This window comes from Danio aesculapii, chromosome 6 (genome assembly GCF_903798145.1).
Source record: "Danio aesculapii chromosome 6, fDanAes4.1, whole genome shotgun sequence".
Classification (NCBI taxonomy): domain Eukaryota; kingdom Metazoa; phylum Chordata; class Actinopteri; order Cypriniformes; family Danionidae; genus Danio; species Danio aesculapii.
The window spans coordinates 8,483,985-8,508,985 of NC_079440.1; the positions used below are offsets into that span (position 1 = coordinate 8,483,985).

The window sequence follows — 25,001 nt, forward strand, 5'->3', positions numbered from 1 at the left end:
ATGAATCTCTCCAGACCCATAGTATCATCTAATGTGGCCAGCTGGATTCGGAGAGTGGGTTCCAAGCCGAGCCGGTACGTGGTCAACAACGATCTCTCATTCCATCCACTTGCAGCTGCTAGAGTGCGAAACCGGAGAGCATATTCCTGTGTAGATAGAGTACCTTGCTTTAGATGATACAGCTGCTCTCCAGCGGCTACTTCCCCATCAGAACGTCCAAACACCTCTTTGAAATACTCCGTGAAGGTAGTGATGGAATTCATGACCGGCCCGGCTTGGTTCCAGATCGTCTCAGCCCATTTAAGTGCAGGCCCAGAGAGTAGTGATACGATGTAGGCGATCTTTGACTTATCTGTGGGATATAGAGAAGGTTGCATTTCGAATATGAGGGAACATTGTAACAGAAAACCATTGCACTTCCCCGCTCCGCCTGAGTAGGGCGCTGGTCGGGCCATGGGACTGGAAGGAAGGGCCGAAGAAGAAACTGTGGAGGCGGAAGTGCTCGGTGCTGGTGGTGCGTTGGAAAGTGGAGCTGGTGGCTGTAGAATCCGCTTCAACTGGTCCACCAGCTCTTGAAAGTGATCGGGGGTGCTCATGTTGTCGTCGTTATTGGTCCGGGCTTCTGTTATGAAGCGGACAGGAGACAGAGGTAAGGAAACGTTAGGGTGTTTATTAAATGACAACAAGGAGCACATGAAGGATAGCCAGGAGGATCAGGAATGATGTTGGGGTCTTTTCCTCCGTGGCTGGGTAACAGGAATACACGAGGATGGACAGCACACACCAGATACAGCTGACAGAGGATGACACAGACTTGGAAGGACTGGAAGACAGGACGATTCGGGAGGACCAGGAAGACTAGGAGGAATACAAAGAGAACAGGTAAGTAAATCGTTTGTTTTAGCTGAGGATGACTACGCTGAGTGGTCGCTCAGTTGTCCGCTTTCGTCGAGACGAGCCCGGACAATGAGCGACTGGAGTGCTGTGCTTTTATCTGGTGCTCGTGAATGTGATGCAGCTGTGTGCTCATTAGAAGTCAGGTGATGGTGATCTTCGTGAGTGGGGGTCGTGAGAGCCTGACCAATCCATGACAACTAGGCAGGTTAGGTTAATTCGGCATGTTACTGTATAATGATGGTTTGTTCTGTAGACTATCGAAAAAATATAGCTTGAAGGGGCTAATAATTTTGACGATAAAATTGTGTTTAACAAATTAAAAACTGCTTTTATTCTAGCCAAAATAAAACAAATAAGACTTTCTCCAGAAGTGCAAATTTCCCTGCTCTGCTAAACATCATTTAGGAAATACAAAAAAAAATAAAATGCAAAGGGAGGCTAATAATTCTGACTTCAACTGTATGTGTCCTAATAGTGTTTTTAGCAGCGGGGGAGACATATATGACTGTCAACATCTCAAAAAATGTGTTTTGGTGTTTCCTTTAATAAACTGCATGAGGATCCTCATCCTTTCCCCTCCGTTGTTCCGACCCGTACGTGACATCAGGAACCTCTGGGATTAATTTGATTTTGCCCTGCACATGCATTTTTTATGTTATTGACATTTTACTTCCCATTAAAGACCAATGTTTAAGCTATAAATTATCTTTAGCATTTTACCAAAGAAAGAAAATCAGCTACAGTTGAAGTCTGAATTATGCAACACAGGCTCATTCTAAAAACATAGTCCCGCGGACGTTTCTGGAGACCACGAAATACGTCCCGGGAGGTACGTATTTTTGCAGTTTTTGTTTTCGCGAAATCCGCGAGAGGCCGCTGTGTGTGCTTTTTCACTTCTCAAATGTCTTTCGCGAGTGCCGTTAGCACCCGCACTGTTCCCGCGTAAACCCACCAGAGGCCGTTGTTGAACGACGGTCTGTCCGACTGGCTGAATGATTGACTGGGCGACCGGCCGTCCCACCCTCCTCCTTCCCTTAGCCCAACCAATTTTACCGATTGACCTGCCCGCCCGCCCGCTTACTACCCTAAACCCAAGCTACAATTTACAAAATGCCATCCACAAATAGAAAAGCCCTCGTCTGATTTTTTTACCACGTTTTCAGATTTTACCACATTCTCACCCTGTTATGAACTTGTTCATTTTTGTGTCTTGGATTCTGTTTTTATCTTACCTGATTTCTGGAACCGCTCTTCACCGGACTCTAACCCGGTCGTCGTCGTGGTCAGCTCCTCTCTGCGTCTCAAGTCCGCTGATGTACAGGACGAGCTAACCGGACAAACTGGTTGCGGTGGGAAAGCCCTCCACACGAAGGTAAGCGGTCAGCCAGTAAGCGCTAAAAGGAACGGCGTCATACCGCCCCGCAGCGTTCGCTTAAAAAATTAAATGCAGCCATATGTACCTCCGGCTACATATTTCGCGGTCTCCAGAAACATCCGCAGGACTACGTTTTCAGAATGAGCCTGAAAAAAATCTAAATAAATAAGAGATTCATTTGTTGCTCTTTAATCAGAATGTGTAAGTTATACAGTGAAGAAACGGCTAATGAGATTTGAAAGCTTGATGATTTGATATCTATTTCATTAGCTTTTATTTTTGATTAGCTGAACTGTTTGCTAATGTATACTATTTAATTTTTCTTTTGTAAAATATTATAATAATAAAACATATTACTGGCCATTTAACTGTTTATTTATAAGGAAACAGCTCCAAATGAACATATTTAGTAATTTATGGATTTTTTAAAGGGTGGGGGGATGGGGGGAGTGTCGGGGGAATCCCTTATTATGGTTGGCATATCCCTTATTTTCACATCCCAATGTTGACAGGTATGGCCTGGGTTGGAATTATTAGCCCTCCTGTATATATTTTCCCAATTTCTATTTAATAGAAAGAAGATTTTGTTCAACACATTTCTAAACATAATAGTTTTAACAACTCATTTCTAATAACTGATTTCTTTAGTCTTTGCCATGATGACAGTAAATAATATTTTACTAGATATTTTTCCAGCCAGTCAGTGACATTTAAAGGCTTAACTAGGTTAATTAGGCGAGTTAGGGTAATTAGGCACTGCTTTAAACTGCTTTTATTCTAGCCAAAATTAAACAAATAAGACTTTCTTCAGAAGAAAAAAATATTATCTAAATTACTTATAAATAAACTTTCATTCCTTTAACACATCTTACAAATACTTTTAAATGGTGGAAATTCTTCACCTTGGACAGAGCCTTCCAGTTCATTCCAGCACTGCCGATGTAAATGTGCTTCCTGTCCACGACCCAAAAGGAGGAAAGCAGTCGTCCTCTGGTGAGGGCCGTCATGTTGACATAGCGGACTTCGGCATCTGGGAGAGACAGACAGCCATGTGAGCAGTAGTTTGGGGAGCTGATCAGCACTCAACCTTGACGAGAGATCTGCCTGTCATTCAACTCTGGCATAGACAACATTACACATTCGTGATGTTTTGACCTTGCGCAGAGCCTTGTGGGACTGAAGCAGGGCAAAGCCCAAGGAGCTATGCCAAATTATGACAGATGGAGGTGTGTCTGTGCGATCCTACTGCGATTGCTTTAGGAGAACATGCATTAGTAATTCAGCAGACATAAATCAGTGCATCACTATACAGTGGTGGGTATTGAACATGTCACCATTTTTCTCAGTAATCATATTTCTGATTTCTCATAAGGTGCTGCTGACTTGAAAATTTCACCGAATGTTGGTAACAACCAAAGAATCCATATATGCAAAGAAAACAAGACTAATTAGCTTACAAATGAAGTTATGTGTAATAAAGTGAAATGACACAGGAAAAAAGTATTGAAAACATGGAGAAAGGGAAGTGTAGTAAGGCAGTGAAAGCCCAGACAGCAGCGGAAATCTCTCAGTTGTTCTTCAGCAACCCTCTACCCTTCGCCATTGTAAATGAAAATTAGCTACTTCAGTTCAACATCTACATTAGCAGGATGATAAAGATGAAACCAGGGTGGACATTTCAGCAAGACTAAGATCTAAAACACAGCCAAGCAAACTCTAAAATGCTTTCAGAGAAAGAAAATAAAGCTGCAGAATGGCCTAGCCAATCACCTGACTTGAATCCAATAAAAAATATTTTAAAAAAGCTCAGATTTGATTGACAAGACCCACAGAACCATCAAAATTCGTATACTCTGTTGATGTCTGTGAAAAAAAACACACCTGAGCAATGTATCTCAATCTCAATCTCCATCTTTAAGTTGCCATCACCAATAAAGCCTTTTAAATAAAAGTATTTAATGCATTTCAGTTGTTCAGTACTTTCTTCTTGTGTCATTCCACAGTTATTACATATAAATAATGTTTCTGATTTGTTTTGTTTTAATTTTATGTTTGTATTATATTGTTTTTACCAAAATCTGGTTCATTCCATGTCAACTGCTCCTTTAGAAATTTTGTTCCCAGGAAAAAAATACTTATTTCCTTCACTGTATTTACTATAGATATAGGAGTTCACTCACAGCGCTCAGACATGCTCTTCAGCTCAGTGGAGTTGGGTTGGTCACTGACAACCTTTAATTTGACACCTCGAGACTTCAGGCTTAACAATCTCTGAAACAAATACTGACCCTAAGAACAGAAAGACATTTTTATTAGTAGTAGTATACCATTCATAAAACTGAAAACATTTTTACATGTAGAATTGATCAGTGCATAATTATAGATAAAATGATACCCACAATAGAGCCAAACCATGGTGGTTATTACTCAAAATAAGTTAAATAATAAAACTGAACCTACACTCTCAGAAATAAAGGTGTCACTGGGGTGTAGTACCTTCAAATTTTAAGAGGACGACTTTTGTACTTTTTAGGTACTAATATGTACCCTTAAGGTATTAATATGGACCTTTTAGGTACAAATTTGTACCTTTTGAAAAGGTACCACCCTAGTGAAAGCTTGCGTACCTTTATTTCTGAGAGTGTATTATAATCAATGCTTAAGTATGACTTTTAAATGAATTAAAATATTGGTATAAAAACATTTCTAATATGGGCTAATGACTCATGTGGTGTGTGCATACATTCTAATTCTGATTATGAACTGACCAAATGTAAAATGGTGAGGGTAAAAATGCAATGTTTGATGAATTTATTTCTTTACTTTTTAATTAATTTGCATTCTCTCAGTTATATATTTTGTCTCCTTTTTAGTGTTCTTTTGTAAAATTGACAATTTATCAGACAATTTTTGAATTTGAAAAGATTACGCAACTTCTTTTGCTCATCTCACATATTTCACACATTAAAAAAAGTTCTGTGGTGAATACAAAGCTCCTTAGGTGAATGCAGAATTTTTGCATGTGAAATACCAAAGATGGGGTTGAATATGTAAGATATTCAGTATTAATCACTTTTTATTACCAATGCGTGACTTCCAGGACTCTAGGATAGAGCCTGTGGACTGAATTTTATGTTTCGGGGATGTTTCTTCCACTAAATCAAGAGGATCTGACTTTTATGTGCACTCAGAGAACCTCCCTTTTGTTCTTTGAGCATACAATAACAAGGGTTTCTGAGATTCATTTGAAGTATAGTTTCTTGAATACCTTTGTTAGATCCAAATCTTTAGCAACTCTTTTTTCATACTCTACAGTTGAATTTAATATCGGAGCATCCATATTAATTAATCTAAATTCTACTTACAGCTTTTCTCAGTGAGGCAAAACATATAACTATAGACCATTTCAATGTGGTCATGTCATTGACCCATGAACATTTCCTGCTTGTTATCATTGTTATTGTTGTTCATAACTGTAACAAGAGGCAATTCAATCATAACTTAATGTTAAAACAGCTATTTTGACACTATTTATAAATATGTGTCTCTTTTTGGATTCTCGGAAGCTATAGAAATTAAAAACGTAAAACAGGAAATACGTTGGGACCATTGTTTTTGTTAACATCCCTCAAAATAGTCTATACACTTATAATGCAGCATATCATTAACAAAAAAAACTAAACAAACATAACAGTATTTATAATCATAAAAAACTAATAAAACCTCATGACACAAGACTTTATGCATGCAGTTCTGACATTTTAAATGCGAAGACTCCATTGTTTGTTACGACAACCTGTTTTGGTCTTTGACATGACAACTTGACATTACCAAGACAAAAAAACTTGTCATACATCTGTCATAAACATGATTGTCATGAAGCCATTAAAATATCTCATAAATTTTATAACATCATTATTAATATATTCAGTTGAAGTCAGAATTATTAGCCCCACTTTGAATTTTTTTTTAAACATTTCCCAAATTATGCATAACAGAGTAAGGACATTTTCACAGTATGTCTGATAATATTTTTTCTTCTATAGAAAGTCTTAATTGTTTTATTTCGGCAAGAATTAATGCAGCTTTAAATCTTTAAAAATAATTCAGGGGGGCCAATAATTCTGACTCCAACTGTTAATTTCTTTTCACACTTAGCTTGTGGTACAAGCTAAACGTGTCATTAAAAATGTCATTAAGTATTAATGATGATGCTAAAAATGATTTGACATGTCATGACACTTTTATGAGACATTTTAATGACAAATACAGTTTGTTCCACTAAAAATATGATCAGAAAAATATTCATTACTGCTTTATGACAATCATGTTTATGACAGATTTATGACAAGTTATGTTGGTTATGTCAAGTTGTCATGGCAAAGACCAAAACAGGTTGTGATTGTATTTGTTTATGTCAAGTTGTTATAACAAACAATGTCATCTTTGCATTTAAAATGTCATAACTGAGTAAATATATACCCAATAACAGTTGCTATAAGCATGCATAAAATCTCACGCACGTGTCATGGGCCGCACGGTGGCTCAGTGGATAGCACTGTCACCTCACATCAAGAATGTCGCTCGTTCGAGTACCGGCTTGGCCAATTGGCATTTCTGTGTGGAGTTTGCATGTTCTCCCTGTGTTCGGTTTCCTCCGGGTGCTCCGGTTTTCCCCAACAGTCCAAAGACATGCGCTAAACATAAATTGAATAAACTAAATTGGCCGTAGTGTACTGTATGAGTGTGTGTGAATGTGAGAGTGTACAAGTGTTTCCCAGTACTAGGCTGCCCAGTCCTAAGGGCATCCGCTGCGTAAAACATAGGCTGGAATAGTTGGCGGTTCATTCCATTGTGGTGACCCCTGATAAATATGAGGCGAAGACGAAGGAAAATGAATGTATGAATGAATGGCTTAAAGGTTTTATGACAGTCTTATGAACAACCCCTCACGTAAAGTCTTCCCAAAAAACATTTGCCTATCAGCTGTTATTGAGTACACACAGGCAAACTTACCTGATAGGAAGTGTACACCCGTGCCCCCTGATCAGTAGAGGTCAGAGCCCAGTATGGAGACACTATCTCAACTGACAGTTTGGCTTGGTCCAAAAGGTGGTTGAGACCCACAGTGAGCGGGAGATGAGACGAACTATTGAACGACAGCTCTCCTGGGATGTTCTCCACAAGGACAATGCTAAAAGCACATTGACATAACAGATGCATTTATTCATAGATTCATGCACAGCACATGTAATCAAAATACACTGTAAAAAGGCTGGGTTCCACACAATAAATTAGTGTAGTGGCAACATGAATGAATTAAGTCAACCTATTAGTTTACACGTTGATTGAACATGAAACAATTAAAGGTGCAGTATGTAAGTTTGACACCAAGTGGTTAAACTTGGTATTGCACTTCTGGTTCAAAACACACGCAAGTACAAGTTGCCAGATTGACGACATCAACAGGCTGATTTAAGTCAAGTTCTAAATAAAACCAACGACACGCAATAGAAGGAATATTTTCCATATTAAAATGAGCTTTTGTTTGAAACACCTGAAATTTATATTTTAGAAAGGGTTTCTATTTCTTGCCGTTGAACAACATAAAACTGAATAAAGCACATGAGGTGTACCTGAGGTGATCATTGTCAGTGTTAAATTCTAATAATGTGAGTTTGAATGTCATTATACATGACATTTATTGCCATACTACTGAAAGCAGCAGCAGATTGTTCACATCAGATCTTGAAAATAAAACCGTTAAAATTGATAATTAAAGCGTTAAAATTAAACTAAAATTGAATTTTAGAACTGTGATTCAGTGCAAACCAACACATATCAGTGATTCAGCAACTACATTTAATAATGTTGAAGAGGTTTAATAAGTATTTAGATTATACACCTTACCATTTTGTTGGAGTGCAGTGAGTGCACTATTCTGTGCTTCTGAATGGCTGTATTTAAATGCTTCTGTCTTTTTTCCTCTGGTGCAAAAAGCCAAATTGCTTATCATTGCAAATCTCATCACATAGCGTGTTACTAGGACTTGCTCACCTAATGTTTAAGTTCATAATATTTATATTATTTGCTAATTAATAACCTCACGTGGAACTCTGAATCTGCGTCTCCTTTCAGAATCTGCCACAGTCCACCGGAGGTCGCATTTCAGTCACAGATAGTTTGCGAGCCTTCCTGACTGAATGTATGAAATCAGTCATTTTTCACCAAGGCATGCCGGGGTGCTGAAATATAATTGGCTAAAGTGCAAGTGGGAGGGTTAAATGACCAAAACAATGACACATTTCGGGACATAACGCACATTTCAGCAGAATATCTGACTTCAGCATTGTTTTTCAGATAAACAAGAATGTTCCCTTAGTATGTTTCCTAAATATCTGCAAACATATTATGATATTTCTATGCTTTAGAAGAGTCAAAACCTTACATACAGGATCTTTAGGTTGCCCCAAATAAACATTAAGAATTGTGTTGTGTCAGCTCTTTTTAAATAAGTAGTTTGAACAAACAGCAAACATTGTTTGTATAGATTCTATTTGCTTTCTTTAAGCACATTCTTAATCCCATTGTGCATGTTTCACTGATGCACATTAATCTAAAAAACTATGGAGCAAGCAGTTAGATCTCAGAGGAATGAAGAATTACAATGATTTACTCATTTGCACCATGTTAAAGTTACTAATCGAGCAGTCCCTCATGTCTTTCATAACCCATCTGACTTCTATTCTTCCACAAAAGATGAATTCTGGGCAGTTTTCTATGAAGCAGTATAGAAAATTAAAAAGGAATGAGGCTGTTCAGTTCCGATATGACATTAAATAAAGTATCATAAATCATATTAATATCTTAATGACTCATGAACATTTCTTTCAGCGTTCTGTTCCTCACACAAAGCTGTGGCTGCGGGAAACTAAATCTTTTTAAAAAGTAGCCCTGTTATGTTTTTCAGATATTAGCTTTCATGCAGTTGTTTGTGAATAAAAGATCAAAAGATTAAAGTGCACAATAAATCGAGTTACTGTCTCCCAAAGAAACAATCAATTCTAAACCGCCTAAAATGAGTAGTCAGTAATTGCTGTCTTCATGCACTAAAAGCCTATGGTCATTACTGGCTGTCTACAAATGACTAGTTTGACCCTTAAACACTGTAGCGACATGTCGAGACAGTTTTCTGCACTGCAAAAAGCAAATCCACTCTGCCAATCATGATCTGAGGTTTGACATGGGTTTGAATGAATATGACACAACTGGCACCATTGGTTTTGTTCGTATCACAGTTTTCTGTCTCTAGAGTTTAGATTCTGACCCTGAATGCACTATTTTTAAAGAGCTGCAATGTATTCAATTTCAATTTATTTATACTGCAGAGCAAAACTAAACGGCAATGACTCTCATTTAAGCTTTAATCGTTTAGGGACATACATGCGTTACCTTTCGCAAGGCAGTCAACCATCGGGTCTAATCCATTCTTGTGTTTCAAAGTAAGAATATAGCTGCAAGCAGCAATTATCGGGGCCAAGCAGCCCAGCAGCCACATCATAAACAAGCACGGCAACAATCTACAGAGCAACTGGAAAATTCTATTACTTTTTGGCATGGTCTGAGCTGAATTTGGTTGAAATTGGGCTAACGATCTATGGAAAGTTCAAAACATCAGATTTTCCAACCAATTCAAGATGGTGGACAGGGAGTTGTGTCAATTAGGGAATAAATTATATCAATGTTGTCAGTATGATCCAAGGAATCTAACCAGACCAGTCTAATGACAATAGACAAAACTATTCAAAAGTCATTCGATAAATTTTGTATGATCTCTATTGATAAAATTTAATTGTTTGTCAATTTTACCCAGGAGGCAAACTGACGTAGTTTGGTCAATGTCAGGTCTAGATCACACACACACATTAAGTTTGGTTTCAATACTTCAAACCATTGCAGTGATTTAGCCTGTAATGTCATCTGGCAGCATTACATCAAGTTTGTGCATGTGCTAAATGACAACAGTTTTGTCTATCGATGTGAATTTCATAACTTTTGATCTACATGGTCTGAAGATGATCCAAATCAAATTTGGTGAAGATTTGACCAACGGTCTAGGAGGAGTTAAAAAAAGAGCTAGGCAAAATTAAACACCATTGACCAATGTGCAGTACAAAGTAAATAAACATTAACAGAATTAAGACATACTTACTAACAGAAGCAGCACAACATTATAAATCATGACAATAAGCCAAGACTAAATAAATAGGATTTTAACCTTGATTTAAAAAATGGATAATGCCAGGACCATTCTGATTTCCAAAGATAGACATCTTAAAAAATCTATAATGAATGCTTTCATCACTCCAAGATTTTAGTCTACTTCCAAGAAGCACCAAGAGCTTTCCCAGGAGGCATAGGACATCAAAATAATGTCAGATTTACATTGTACCCCAACGTCGTGGGATGTTGCAGTTTGTTTGGAAATGAAAATCAGGTTGATGTCAGAACCCAACGTCAGGCTGACGTCAATACCCAACATCAGGCTGACGTCAATGTCTAACACCAGACAAATGTTGCACTTTGGTTACTTTCCAACGCAACCTAAAATCAATCAAATATCAATATCTCATGATGTCTATGACTATGATGTCTATCTATTTTGGTTGCCATACCTGACGAATAAAGGTCAGTATTTGACATCAAGATGACATTGGTTTAAGATGTTGGCTTGATGTTGAATTTTGGCCACTTTACAACACAATCTAAAATCAACCAAATCAACATCGTTTCACGTCGTTATTGGACATCAAAATAACCCTAACCCTAAATCTAACCTAATATTAACATCTTATGATGTTGTGTGTCTGCTGGATTACATTGGTAGACCTAAGAATATTTGAAGGCTGATGCTTTTTCAACATATCACGGAGATGTGAAGGTGCTAAACCATTTAAAGTCTTAACTAATTAAAGAATTTTAAAATGAATCCAGTGTCAGACAGGTGGCCAATGTAACGACTGAAGGACAGGGGTAATATGCTCACGCTTTCGAACTCCTGTCAGGCCTCTGGCAGCTGCATTTTGACCCATCTGTAGATGATTTAAGGAAGACTGGCTATTCCCTAAATAAAGAAAGCTGCAATAGTCCAGCCTTGAGGTGATAAAAGCATGGATTACTCTTTTTTTAACTTAGCAAAAGAGAGATAGGACTTAATTTTCACTAGGATTCGCAACTGATAGAACGTCTATTTTACATCTTGGTTGACTTGCCTATTAAACTTTCTAACAACACTCTCCAAAAAACACAGGCAGATTGTTTTTGCATATGGTGTAGCACAAGATGCCAAAGAACCAATATTTGGGTTGTACTGTGTGTATTTGGTGGACATCACAATCACACCACACACCATAATGTTACGCTCTCATTTACACTGTAAACATGTTGCTGCCTTCATTTTTTTTAGTTGAATCAAATTTGCTTTTCTAGTCATCTGAACTTATATAAATCAAACTGACTAAAAATATTAAGTTTAACTTTCCATAACATAATAAATGTAGTTGAAACCAGATTTACTTATTAAAATAAATTAAAGTAGCACATTTGAAAACAGCCAAAAGACTGAACAACGTACATACTGTAAGACAAAGTAATATTTAAAAAATAAAAATACAGAAATAATGAGAAAAACAGAGAAATGAAATCAAGAGAAATAAGAGATGTTTATGTGTTTACAAACAAAGCAAAATTATTCAATTCAATTCACCTTTGTTTGTATAGCGCTTATACAATGTAGATTGTGTCAAAGCAGCTTCATATGCTTCAAAATTATTAGCATAATATTACTTGCCCAAACTGAACAGGCACGCTTTTAAATGTTTAGGGACATCCATGCTTTACAATCCAAGAGGCAGTCAATCACCGGGTATAATCCCTTCTTTTGTTTCAAAGTAAGATTACACTATCTGACAAAAGTCTTGTCGTCAATCCCAGTTGGAAGAGAAAACAAATAATAACTTGACTTCTAGGTGATCATTAGGAAAAGTGGCAGAAGGTAGATTTTTCTGATGAATCATCATCACAAATATTGCAGAAGACCTATTGGAACCCGCACAGACTCAAGATTCTCACAGAAATCAGTCAAGTTTGGTGAAGGAAAAATCATGGTTTGGAGTTACATTCAGTATGAGGGTGTACGAGAGATCTACAGAGTGGATCATCAAGAACCTAAGGTATCAAGACATTTGTGCTGCCCATTACATTACAAACCACAGGAGAGGGCAAATTCTTCAGCAGGATAGCGCTCCTTCACATACTTCAACCTCCACATCAAAGTTCTTGAAAGCAAAGAAGGTCAAGGTGCTCCAGGATTGGCCAACCCAGTCACCATAATAAACATTATTGAGCATGTCTGGGGTAAGATGAAGGAGGAGGCGCTGAAGATGAATTAAAAGAATCTTGATGAACTCTGGGAGTCCTGCAAGAACGCTTTCTTTGCCATTCCAGATGACTTTATTAATAAGTTATTTGAGTCATTGCAGAGATGTATACAGTAGATGCAGTAGTCAAAGCTCATGGGAGTCAAACACAATATTAATAATTTTTCCACTTCACCATGACTTTATATTCTATACTGGACATTATTTCTGTAAAGTGACAAGACTTTTGTGTGGGCAAAGTCAGAACTTACTATCCTAATTAAATAATTAAAAGACATGATCATATTTTATTTTGGTAAAATAAGCATAATCTAGAGGCCTTTGCCTTTCATGTTAGCCACTTCTGATACCAATTGATCAACTAGACGTCAAGTTATTATTTGTTGTTCCTAAAACTTGGATAAGCGACAAGACTTTTGTCAGGTAGTGTATATGAGTGTCATCAGCGTAACAATGATAGTTTATGCCAGTGTTTCTCAACTGGTGGTGAAGTGTGTGGTCAAAAATTTTGTAACTTATTTTACTTATACTGTACTTTTATTTTGAAACGCGCATGCAACAACCGTATCATTTGACGTGAAATTTCATTTAGTTATCGCAACAAATATGTGGAAGCGCAAGTTCGACCCCGAATATGTAAAGTATGGATTTACATATATTGACGACAAAAAAGGCTTGAAACCTCAGTGTGTCATATGTAGTGAGGTGCTCTCACAAGAAAACATGAAACTTTCTAAATTAAAACGACATTTAGAAACCAAACATCCCGGTTGCAAGGACAAACCCGTAGACTATTTTTAAAGATGACTCCAAGAGCTGAGGGCATCACAAAAGTACATACATTTTGTTAAATGACAGCAATAAAATATTGTTTATTTGTAAGTCTTGGTGATTTTCTTATGATTTATCTGTCACTACTTGTGTGTGTTAACAAATGAATACAAATTAATTATAATTCCTAAATTTATATTATAGTTCCTAAAAATTTGGGTTTGGGCTTGATGACCATGTAAAAATGTGGGACCCATGGCCAAACCAGAACCACTGGTTTATGCCACACTTCTCAAAAATAGATCCAAGGGGAAACATATACAGATAAAATAACATTGGCGCTAGATTAGAGCCTTGGGGTACCCCACAGGTCAAAAGTACAGAAGAAGAGTGAGATTTGTTAATGTTAATTGAAAAACAATGTATGATATTAGAAAATAAATTCAAACCTAATACATGAGATCTCAAAACCTAAATTTGGAAGCTTTAAAATAACATAATAATGACACTTTAAAGAGATAGTTCACCCTAAACTGAAACTTGTTTCATATCTTTATGGGCTTCTTTCCTTTGTTAAACACAAAAGAAGATATTTTGAAGCATGCAAAAAAATCTATAATCCACAGCATTTGTTTTTTTCCTACTATTGAAGTCAATGGTTACAGGTTTTCAGTTTTCTTCAAAATATCTTCTTTTGTGTTCAACAGAAGAAAGAAACTCAATAAGGTTTGGAACCACTTGAGGGGGAGTAAATGGTGAGTAAATTTACATTTTTGGGTGAACTATCTCTTTAAGCTCTACTTATTTAAGATGTTATAGTCTTGTTTTTGAACAACATGTATAACGTGAGCTATAATTATAGACTAAAACAATTTCCCAAACAAGATGACACATTGCCAAGATGCAATTAGCAAGCTCATGTAGTCTGAAGGTCAAAAACTCAAAGCTGAATATGTGCTGCTTACTTTTTTGTCTTTTTATCTACTGCACAGTACAGTGTGTACTGTAACAGATAACATCACCAGATGATGTGTGTGAACAACTACTACTTACCGGCAATTTCTGCTGCAGTTTTCCTCAGTGACACCATCCTCATCCTCTCCCCAAACGTCCACAGCCGAGAAAATCAGAGCCACCAGGACAGCAAAGCAGCAAACCAGTGCAAACACAGCAATACACTTCTGCTGGGACTGCATATACAGAGAAAGAAGGTCTATCAGTCACATCATTCGAACAACTTGGTCTAGACTTATTTGTTTTAATTATTAATACACGGTTTCTGATTTCAGATAGCGAGGGTTTCGATTTACTGGATGATTTACGGTATTCAAAAATCCACTTATCTACTCCTGAATCTTTTCTCCAGCTGTAATTTCGTTTTACGACTTCGAGAATGATTGAGATTGTCTGTCAAATTTCTATTCTCTGTTAGAGTTCTATTATACAGAAGGATGGCTGTTTTAAAAGAGCTTTCTCTGTATGCTTGGTGGGTTTTTCTAAGGTATTAAGGTAGATAAATCTGGTGTTGGAGAGTGCTCTCTCTCTATGCAGCATTCTCTCCAAACTGCTGCTGTAAACAAGCATCAGCATGAAACCCAGGAAAGTGTCTATAAATATTAATGTGGTCAATGGATAAAACGTGGTGCGCTGTAGGGTGGTTGTTCTCAGTGGTCGGGTCTTTGATAAGGTTGTGGGCAACATCAGAGAAAAGACAATATTAAATGCAAATGATGAATTATTTAATCATGCAAACAGTAGTTAGACTGTGAAGTGTAGCCTACATGGGTAATGAGGAATTACTGTTCAAATATTTGAGGTGAGCAATTTTTTTTTTAAATATTAAAAATGCTTTTAATTACACTTATTAAAAAGTACCAGAAAAGACGTTTGTGTTAAAATAATTAAATGTAATTATTTCTAACTATTCCTACATCAAAGAATCCTGAAGAAAATAAAAATGTACCACACTTTCCACAAAAAAGAAGAAAATCATCATTAGACAGAGTGTCCGTGGTCTCAAAAAGTATTAAAAGTTGATAAATCAATCTAGAGAAATTTAAGGCCTTTAAAAAGTATTAAAAAGTCTCAAATGCTATTTTGCAAGACATTCTTTTTTGATTATGGAATATATGGTTGTTCAGCCTGATCTCACGAGAAAACGTAAGTATTTTACGTTTTGTCAGTTTAGTGGCTAATTCGTACGAATTCGTACGAGTTCAGTCATACGAAATGGTGCGATTTTAAAAAGGAGGCGTGGCACCTAACCCCGCCCCTAAACCCAACCATCATTGGAGGATGAGCAAATCGTACTAAATTGTACGAATTAGATCGTACGAATTCATACGAATTAGCCACTAAAAAAAAAGTTACGAATTGCCGTGAGATTGTGTTGGGTTGTTTGCTAAAGTGTGCTCGAATTCAATCTGCGAATATATCAGGATGCTGCGTAGTTTATGAAATCAATGAAATCCTACTAGATTGGACATCATGCTGCTTTGTTTACTGCTGTAACCAAGGCAGCACCATTATTTCTGCAGTTCTATAGGCGCCAACCTACTGTATAGACTTTTATTCATCATATAAATAATGTTTTAGTTTTAGATCAGTTTCTTACATTAACATTTAGTAAATATGCTGTAAGTTAAGCTATCGCTAGTGTTTCTGGTAGAAAAGTGGTTTTAAGGTCTTAAAATGTATGGAAAGCGTCTTAAAAAAGGTCTTAAAAGGTGTTGAATTTCACTCTCTGATTTCACCTATTAGAATCATGTCAGCATATTAGAATGATTTCTTCATTTTTTCCCCCAACTTTATTTTTAGAATTTTCCAAAAAATGTACAAATATCACACATTTTAGATTATTGTACATTTTGACATATAGAGAGAAGAAAAGTAAAGGATCCAAAACGATCCACTTTATATTGATGGTCCATTTGAGTATTAGTAGACTGTCTGCTTAATGTCTGTTGATATGCTCCTTCAACAGACATTTAACTGACTTAAACTTTGCAAGTATATGTCAACTTACACTAACCCTAACCCCAACCTAACAGTCTACTTATAAGCTAATGAGAATTAGTTGACATGTAGATGCAATGTAACTTAAATTCAACAAACAGACCATCAAAATAAAGTGTGAGCTTATTGACTTTCAAATATGCTTATAAAAAAATGAATGAAACAAAAAATACAAACACAAATTAAATAACCAAAGAGCAATTACAACTTTTAACTATTAAAAAAAATAAGCCAACATTTTTTTTACACAGCAAGCTAAAAGCCTGGGCTATCACACAGTAGCCAAGAATGTAAAAATTAACCATCTTCCAGTATGCAGGGAATATACATTTCTGTATATTCAAGGAGAGAACCCTTTTAAGAACCCTTCAGACAGTGTCGAATTCCTTCCAGTTTCATTTATTTTCTTTTCGGCTCAGTCACTTTGATAATCAGGGGTCGCCACTGCGGAATGAACCGCCAACTTATCAAGCATATGTTTTACGCAGTGGATGCCCTTCCAGCTGCAACCCATCTCTGGGAAACACACTCTCATTCACACACATACACTACGGCCATTTTAGCGTACCCAATTCACCAATAGCGCATGTCTTTGGACTTTAGGGGAAACCACAGCACCCGGAGTAAACCCACATGAACACGGGGAGAACATGCAAACTCCACACAGAAATGCCAACTGACCAAGCTGAGGCTCGAACCAGTGACCTTCTTGCTGTGAGGCGACAGCGCTACCCATCGTGCCACCCTAAATTGCTGTATTATTCAATAATAATAAATCAAGCCTTGATGATCATAAGAGACGTCTTTTTTAAAAATATAAACCCCAACTGTAAAAAGTGATTCATTTTTTAAAGTACTGTAAGCAAACCAACTGCCTTAAAATTAACAAGTTGACTTCACTTAAAAACAATGTAAGTAAATCCGTTGTAACTGGAAACTGTTAAGTTGACTTAGTTTTTATAATTATTCAAAGCCACAACCATTTCACCCTTCAGCCCAAGACTGGTTACTCACTGAAGCTAAGCAGGGCTGAGCCTGGTCAGTAGCTGGATGGGAGACCACATGGGAAAACTAGGTTGCTGTTGGAAGTGGTGTTAGTGAGGCTAGCAGGGGGCGCTCAACCTGTGGTTTGTGTAAGTCCTAATGCCTCAGTATAGTGAAGGGGACACTATATTATCAGTGAGCGCCGTCGTTCTGATGAGAAGTTAAACTGAGGTCCTGACTCTCGGTGGTCATTAAAAATCCCATGGCACTTCTCATTATGCATGGGATGATAACAGTGTTCAAGGTATACCACGGTTTGGAAAAGTCAAGGTGTTAAAACTGTCAAAATTTTCTGTAATACCTGAGGTGCGAGTAAGATTTTTTTATTTCCTTTTTTTTTTTAGGACAACAGTATCTGCAGCAGAAAATATATCCAAATATCCCATTTTACATTGTAAAAAATCAGTGTTTTTGAAACAAATAAAGACTGCAGAAGTCTATAATTCATTTTCATTATTTAGCCTGACATGTTTACTGTTCCAAAATATTATAAATGTTTCCCAAATTAAAATATAATGTGTTCAAATGGGAAAAAGGTTTTGTTTTTTACCCAGACATTTAAAAAGAATATATTTTAGAGTAGTAATCTCAATACTGTGAAACCGTGATATTTATGTCCAAGGTTATCATACCGTCAGAATCATATACTGGCCCATGCCTACTTCTCATAAAGAGTCAGTGTGTAACCCCGGTGTCCTGGCCAAATTTCCTCCATCTGCCTTTACCGATCATGGCAGATGATCCCCATCCACCGAATTGGCTCTATCACTGTCTCTATCAAGTGCATGCTACACATTGGTGGTGGTGTGGAGAGACACCCTGCCCCCCACCTCAAGACTGTGAAGCGCTTTGGGTGTATAACATTACAAATTCTAATCACTTTTTACAGCGTAGAACCTGAGCATATAATAGTAGTGTATTGAATATGCATCTAATTTGTTCTGTTTCATTTTAATAGATTGATAGTTTGGTCGGTAAGACTTTATTTTGATGGTCTCTATTGCACATTTTGTTGACTAAATTCTGATTTACAACTACATGCCAATTAATTTTCGTTTGAGTAATAGTACTGTCTGCTTAATATCTGCACCTTCAACAGAAGTTTAACTGACTATAAGAAACGTTGCAAGTACATGTCAACTTACACAAACCCTAAACCCAACCTAACAGTCTACTTATAATCTAATGTGAATTAGTTGGCAAAATGCGCTAAAGGGACCATCAAAATAAAGTGATACCGATTGGTCCTTGATGCTGATTGGCCAGCAGCTGTGTATTATTTATAATAAAGCATGACTACAGTAGTGTCCCAATCAGCTCCATAGTTCAGTAGCAAGGGCATGGATGAGAGCGTGGGCCATTTGAACAGCTGTCTCAAATGATCATAAAATCTTATCTGAAACATTTGCTGCATAAAAGTCTCACAAAACACCATCAAATCCAGGAAGCATTGATGCTAATTATGTTCCCATAATGGGAGTTCTGAAGCCTGAAACATAAATCAGATACAGTAAAACCACACATAATGATCTGTAAAAAAGGTTTAGAAAAAAAATCCTAATTTATAAATAAATAAATGTACAAAAAGGTTCTTACAACTTAAGAAGTTAACTACACCATTGTTTGTATTTATACTTGGTTCTCATTAGCTGAAAGGTTTGGATTAAAACTTTAACACAATAGTAAAACAAGTAGTTTCAGTTTAATATGGCAGCTATAAACTGGATCTTATTCAATACTGTTCACGAGGCAAAAATAAGATAAATTTATAGCCTTTAAGTTAATATTTTAAGGCACAATGTCCCTGAATACACATACAAATATTATTTTCAGAGATAACTTCATATACGTACATTAAAATTATTATTATTATTATTATTATTATTATTATTATTATTATTATTATTATTATTATTATTATTATTATTATCATTCAATACAGTTCATTAAAGCTTCTCGTTCATAACATTGATGTTTTGTACAGAAACAGCTGAAAATCAACACAAAAGCAAAGAGTTTTATTAACAAATTTCAAGAGAAGCACGATCAGTTTTTGATAAGGGTAATTCATCATTGACAATCATTTATCCAATCAGCTCAAGACCAAACCCCTATAAATAGTCAAACATTTCATACCTCCATTTTCTCTTGACTTCAGTACCCCTCCACCACCCCAACTCCACACTATTAAACCTGATAACTACTTAAATCTGATGGAGCGTTGGCTAGACCAGGGATCTCAAACTGCCGGCCCATGTGCCATTTGAGGCTCCCCCACTCCTCCTTACGGCCCACAACTGACGTCAAAAATATAACAAGATTCGGCCCAACAAAACATCCATTTTTGGATCACTATCATTGTTGTGCAGTCAAGTAAACACTTGTGGTTTTGACCCCCACCTACTGGACATTAAGGTACTGTACTATAGGTTCAGATTATTTTCAGTTTCTCTTAGCGTGCGGTCGAGAGTAATGCGCATGCAGATTATTTCTGGGGCTGATTTAAACATTGAAATGAATCTGCGTGAGTGCTCTATTTTTATTAAAGCTCAATTTTTGTACATATTCAAGGGTAATTTGAATATAATCAGTTTTATGCCGCCTGTATTTTGTTGTACAAACACTTCTTCATGGCTTACATGTTATGATGGTGGTGTAAATATGATTATTTTGCTAATATTCGATTCAAATGGTCTCATTAATAGATTTTCCTAATGTGCATATTAAGATTTGTATAAAAAATGTGCATTAGTAAAGTTTGTAAGATGGCTAAATCTCTCCAGAATATCAGACCCTGAGAACTGTTATGGAATTTTATGAGACAAGACCATAAGAATTGATATGCAATACAACAATAGACTTTCTGATCTAAGAAGAAGATCAGGAAACCAGGTGTTCAACTGTTCTATTCAAATCACTGTTGACAATGCAAACATGGGCTGGAAAAACAGAGCTACACACCAGAGCGTAATGCGAGAAAGTTCACCCTTCTCCTTTCATCTCAAGCCCCCCTTCTTGATCTAAGTTCAGAGAACATTGCACATTGAATGTTCAAGGTTTTAATATGGTGTATCTTGTAGCCTTATATTCATGTTTGGTATCATTTTAAATGTCTCCGTGTGATTGGTAAAATGTTCTTAATGTCACTGTAATATTTCTCTCTAGGTTTTTTAATTATTCCCTTTTTCCAATTGGTGAAGTTTTTTTCCTCGCCGCTGTCGCCACTAGCTTGCATGGTTCGGGATCTGTAAAGCTGCGCATCGTAGGATTTGCTCTTCAGTGTTTGGACTCTCAGTAGTGAATATTAAACCACACTGAACTGAGCTAAACTGAACTTAAACTCTGAAAACTGAACTGGTTTCAATGCACTATAATCTATGTGAAGCTGCTTTGACACAATCTACATTTTAAAAGCGCTATACAAATAAAGGTGAATTGAATTGAAATATGATTCCTGTAGAAATACCAGTTACCACTGCTGTAATCCACTCAGAACTTTTGATTTTCCCTCAAAAAACAAAACAAAAAAGCCACATAGTAACTTGGTTTTTGCTTAGCACTGCACTTCACTGAACATTTCTCCCTCGAGAGAGATTGTCTCCAATCCCATCTGTTGGCCTCCATCAAAGGACCGGCTTTACTGCTGTCTGCTGACTGACATATACATCGTACATCATTCTTCTGAAGGAGACACGCAAAGTGAGGTTTAATTAAAGAGCTGGGCGTACACTGGTGCAGATTAATGAAAGGAATTAACCTTTTTACAGTCAAGAGTGGTTTTGGTCAATTAATGTCCCATACTTTACCTTCACACACACACACACACACACACACACACACACACGCACACACACACACACACATGCACACACACGCACACACACACACACACACACATAGAGTTAAAGTCATAATTTTTTTTCCCAATTTACCATATTATTTACCACAATATGGTTTAAAAAAAAGATTAAAATGTTGGGGGAATAATGACATTGATTTTTTTTTTTCTCAAAGAGCGTTTGAAGCAGTGCTTCAAGTTGGGTTTAGCATCAGTTCAACAGCAAAGGACACTCATGACAAACAGTAAAGTGTATGTTTATTTGAGTCTGCATGAAACGGGAGATGTTGAGGTGTTTATTTTAGCATGTTGATTTACTTCCAACTGCAATGGAATATTTAGTAGGAGGCAGGGTTTTTTTATGCATCATTCCTTCATAGCAAACTAACAATAAGAGGGGCATGGTTAAGAAAATTGTGGCTGAAGCCATTAAATAGTTGTTGCTATAAGGGATACAGCAAGTTAATGAGACTTATTTGTATTATTTATTAAATTACCCATTAATTGGATTTTATTAATATGTACCCCCACCCCAATTCTAAACCCAATCTTCACAGGAAAGTATTGATAGTGCTTCACTTTTTCCACATTTTTTCATGTTACAGCTTTATTCCAAATGGGATTAAATTCATTTATTTCCTCAAAATACCCCATAATGACAATGTGAAACAAGATTTTTTGAAATTGTTGCAAATTTATTAAAAATAAAAAAGCTGAAAAATCACATGTACATAAGCACTCACAGCCTTTGCTCAATACTTTGTTGATGCACCTTTGGCAGCAATTACAGCCTCAAGTCTTTCTGAATATGATGCCACAAGCTTTGTCACACCTGTCTTTGGGAATTTTTGCACATTCCTCTTTGCAGTATCTCTCAAGCTCAGTCAGGTTGGATGGGAGGCAACGGTGTACAGCCATTTTCAGATCTCACCGGAGATGTTTAATAGGATTTAGGTCTGGGCTCTGGCTGGGCCACTCTAGGACATTCACTGAGTTGTTGTGAAGCCACTCCATTGATATTTTGGTGGTGTGCTTTGGGTCATTGTCCTGCTGAAAGTTGAACCGTCGCCCCAGTCTGAGGTCAAGAGCACTCTGAAGCAGGTTTTCATTCAGGATGTCTCTGTACATTGCTGCATTCATCTTTCCATCTATCCTGACTAGGGTTCCAGTTCCTGCTGCTAAAAAACATCCCCACAGCATAATGCTGCCACCACCATGCTTCACTGTAGGGATGGTATTAGCCTGGTGATGAGCGGTGCCGGGTTTTCTCCAAACACAACGCCTGGCATTTACTCCAAAGAGTTCAATTTTAGTCTCATTAGACCAGAGAATTTTGTTTCTTATGGTCTGAGAGATCTTCCGACTCTCCAGGGAGGGAGTGGCTTCCGTCTGGCCACTCTATCATACAGACCTGATTGGTGGATTTTCCTTTTGTAAGGTGCTCCTCTCTCCACAGAAGAACGCTGGAGCTCAGACAGAGTGACCATCGGGTTATTGATCACCTCCCTGACCCTTCTCTCCCGATCACTCAGCTTAGATGGCCGGCCAGCTCTAGGAAGAGTCCTGGTGGTTCCAAACATTTTCCACTTACGGATGATGGAGGCCACTGTGCTCATTGGAACTTTCAGAGCAGCAAGAAATTTTCTGTAACCTTCCCCAGCCTTGTGCCTCAAGACAATCCTGTCTCGGAGGTCTACAGACAATTCCTTTGTCTTCATGCTTGGTTTGTGCTTTGACATGCACTGTCAACCCTGGGACCATAGACAGGTGTATGTCTTTTCAAATCATGTCCAATCAACTGAATTTACCACAGGTGAACTCCAATGAAACTGCTGAAACATCTCAAGAATGATCAGTGGAAACAGAATGTACCTGAGCTCAATTTAGAGCTTCACGGCAAAGGCTGTAAATACTTATGTACATGGGATTTTTCAGGGTTTTTATTTTTAATACATTTTTTCACATTGTCATTATGGGGTATTGTGTGTAGAATTTTGAGGAAATACATGAATTTAATCCATTTTAGAATAAGGCTATAACATTAAAAATGTGCTATACTTTCAGGATGCACTGCATACAGTTGATGTCAGAATTATTAGCCCTCCTGAATTATTGGCCTCTATGTATATTTTTTCAACCAATTTCTGTTTAAAAGAGAGAATTCGTTTATTTGGGCAAGTTATGGTAATTAGTCAAATTAATCATAATGATGGTTTGTTCTAGAAAAATGGTTTAAGAGGGCTAATAATATTGACCTTAAAATGTTTTAAAAAATGTTTAAAACTGCCAAAATAACAAATAAGATTTTCTCCGGAAGAAAAAATATGATAGTAAATACTGTGAAAAATTCCTTGCTTTGTTAAACAACATTATGGAAATATTTGAAAAAGAAAAATCACAGGAGGGTGAATAATTGTGACTTCAACTGCATAACAAAGCATTTTCTGCAATAATCAAAAGACATCTCAGATTTCTCGCACTGCAATAAAAAATGAAATCTGTGTCTTGCCGGTGGCTATGAAAGGATTAAAGTTGTCTGTAAACAGAGACTTTCTTCGCCTGAAGGGAAATACTGTCAGACTTATGCTGTGCTTGCACTGAGCTGTCGGCCTGATGCGTTTGATTGACATGTCGATGTGCTGCTCTTACCAGCCTTATCTGCTACTTTTCAGAGTTCAGCCTTGCCGAGTTAAGCATTCTGACACACAATCAAAAACGCCTGACATGCAGCTTAGTCAGACTACTGTAAACCACGCTGTACTTGTGAATCAACGTGTGAGAGGAAAATTAATTCTTACACAACACATTCCACGCTCAGACTCGATCTCAGAAAGAAACACAAAATGACCAAATACGACTGCACAGATAGTATGTTTGGTCACACTTTACAATATGGTTTCATTAGGTTATGCTAGTTAATGTAATTACTTACATGAACTAATAATGCATTTATTAATCCTAGTTGTATCAAAGTACATGATTAGAATGCATGCTTGTAACTATTAGTTAATGAGCTGCGAGTTAGCTTGAAATAATTATAAACTACTTTATTTCCATTATTTAATCTTAACAAAGGTGATTAAATAGTGTAATAAATGTATTGTTCATTGTTTGTTCATGTTAGTAAATACAGTAGATTAACTAATACAATCTTATTGTAAAGTGTTACTATATTTAGTCATATATGTAATATGAAAATAAAATAAAACATATTGCAAACACAATTATTTACCGCCACTATTTTCCAAAATCTAAAACAAATCTACTCTATTTACACCCACCAATCTAACTCAGTTTATATTGCTAACTCTTTCATTAATGTCCAGGTCATATTATATTATATTATATTATATTATATTATATTATATTATATTATATTATATTATATTATATTATATTATATTATATTATATTAATTCATTTTCTTTTCGGCTTAGTCCCTTTATTACTCTGGGGTTGCCACAGCAGAATGAACCGCCAACTTAACCATATGTTTTATGCAGCGGATGCCCTTCCAGCTGCAACCCATCACTGGGAAACATCCATACACACTATAGCACATGTCTTTGGACTTGTTGGGGAAACCCGAGCACCAGGAGGAAACTCACGCGAACACGGGGAG

The 25,001-nt window shown here is 36.8% G+C and overlaps 1 protein-coding gene across 1 annotated transcript in view; it reads right to left on the minus strand.

Moving 5' to 3' along the window:
* ccdc88aa (coiled-coil domain containing 88Aa) overlaps positions 1-25,001 on the minus strand; it is a 104,298-nt gene that overhangs the window by 49,096 nt on the left and 30,201 nt on the right. The window contains 4 exon segments of the mRNA XM_056459228.1: positions 3,175-3,302; positions 4,453-4,561; positions 7,289-7,466; positions 14,536-14,672. Of these exon segments, the coding sequence (XP_056315203.1) occupies positions 3,175-3,302; positions 4,453-4,561; positions 7,289-7,466; positions 14,536-14,672 (552 nt within the window).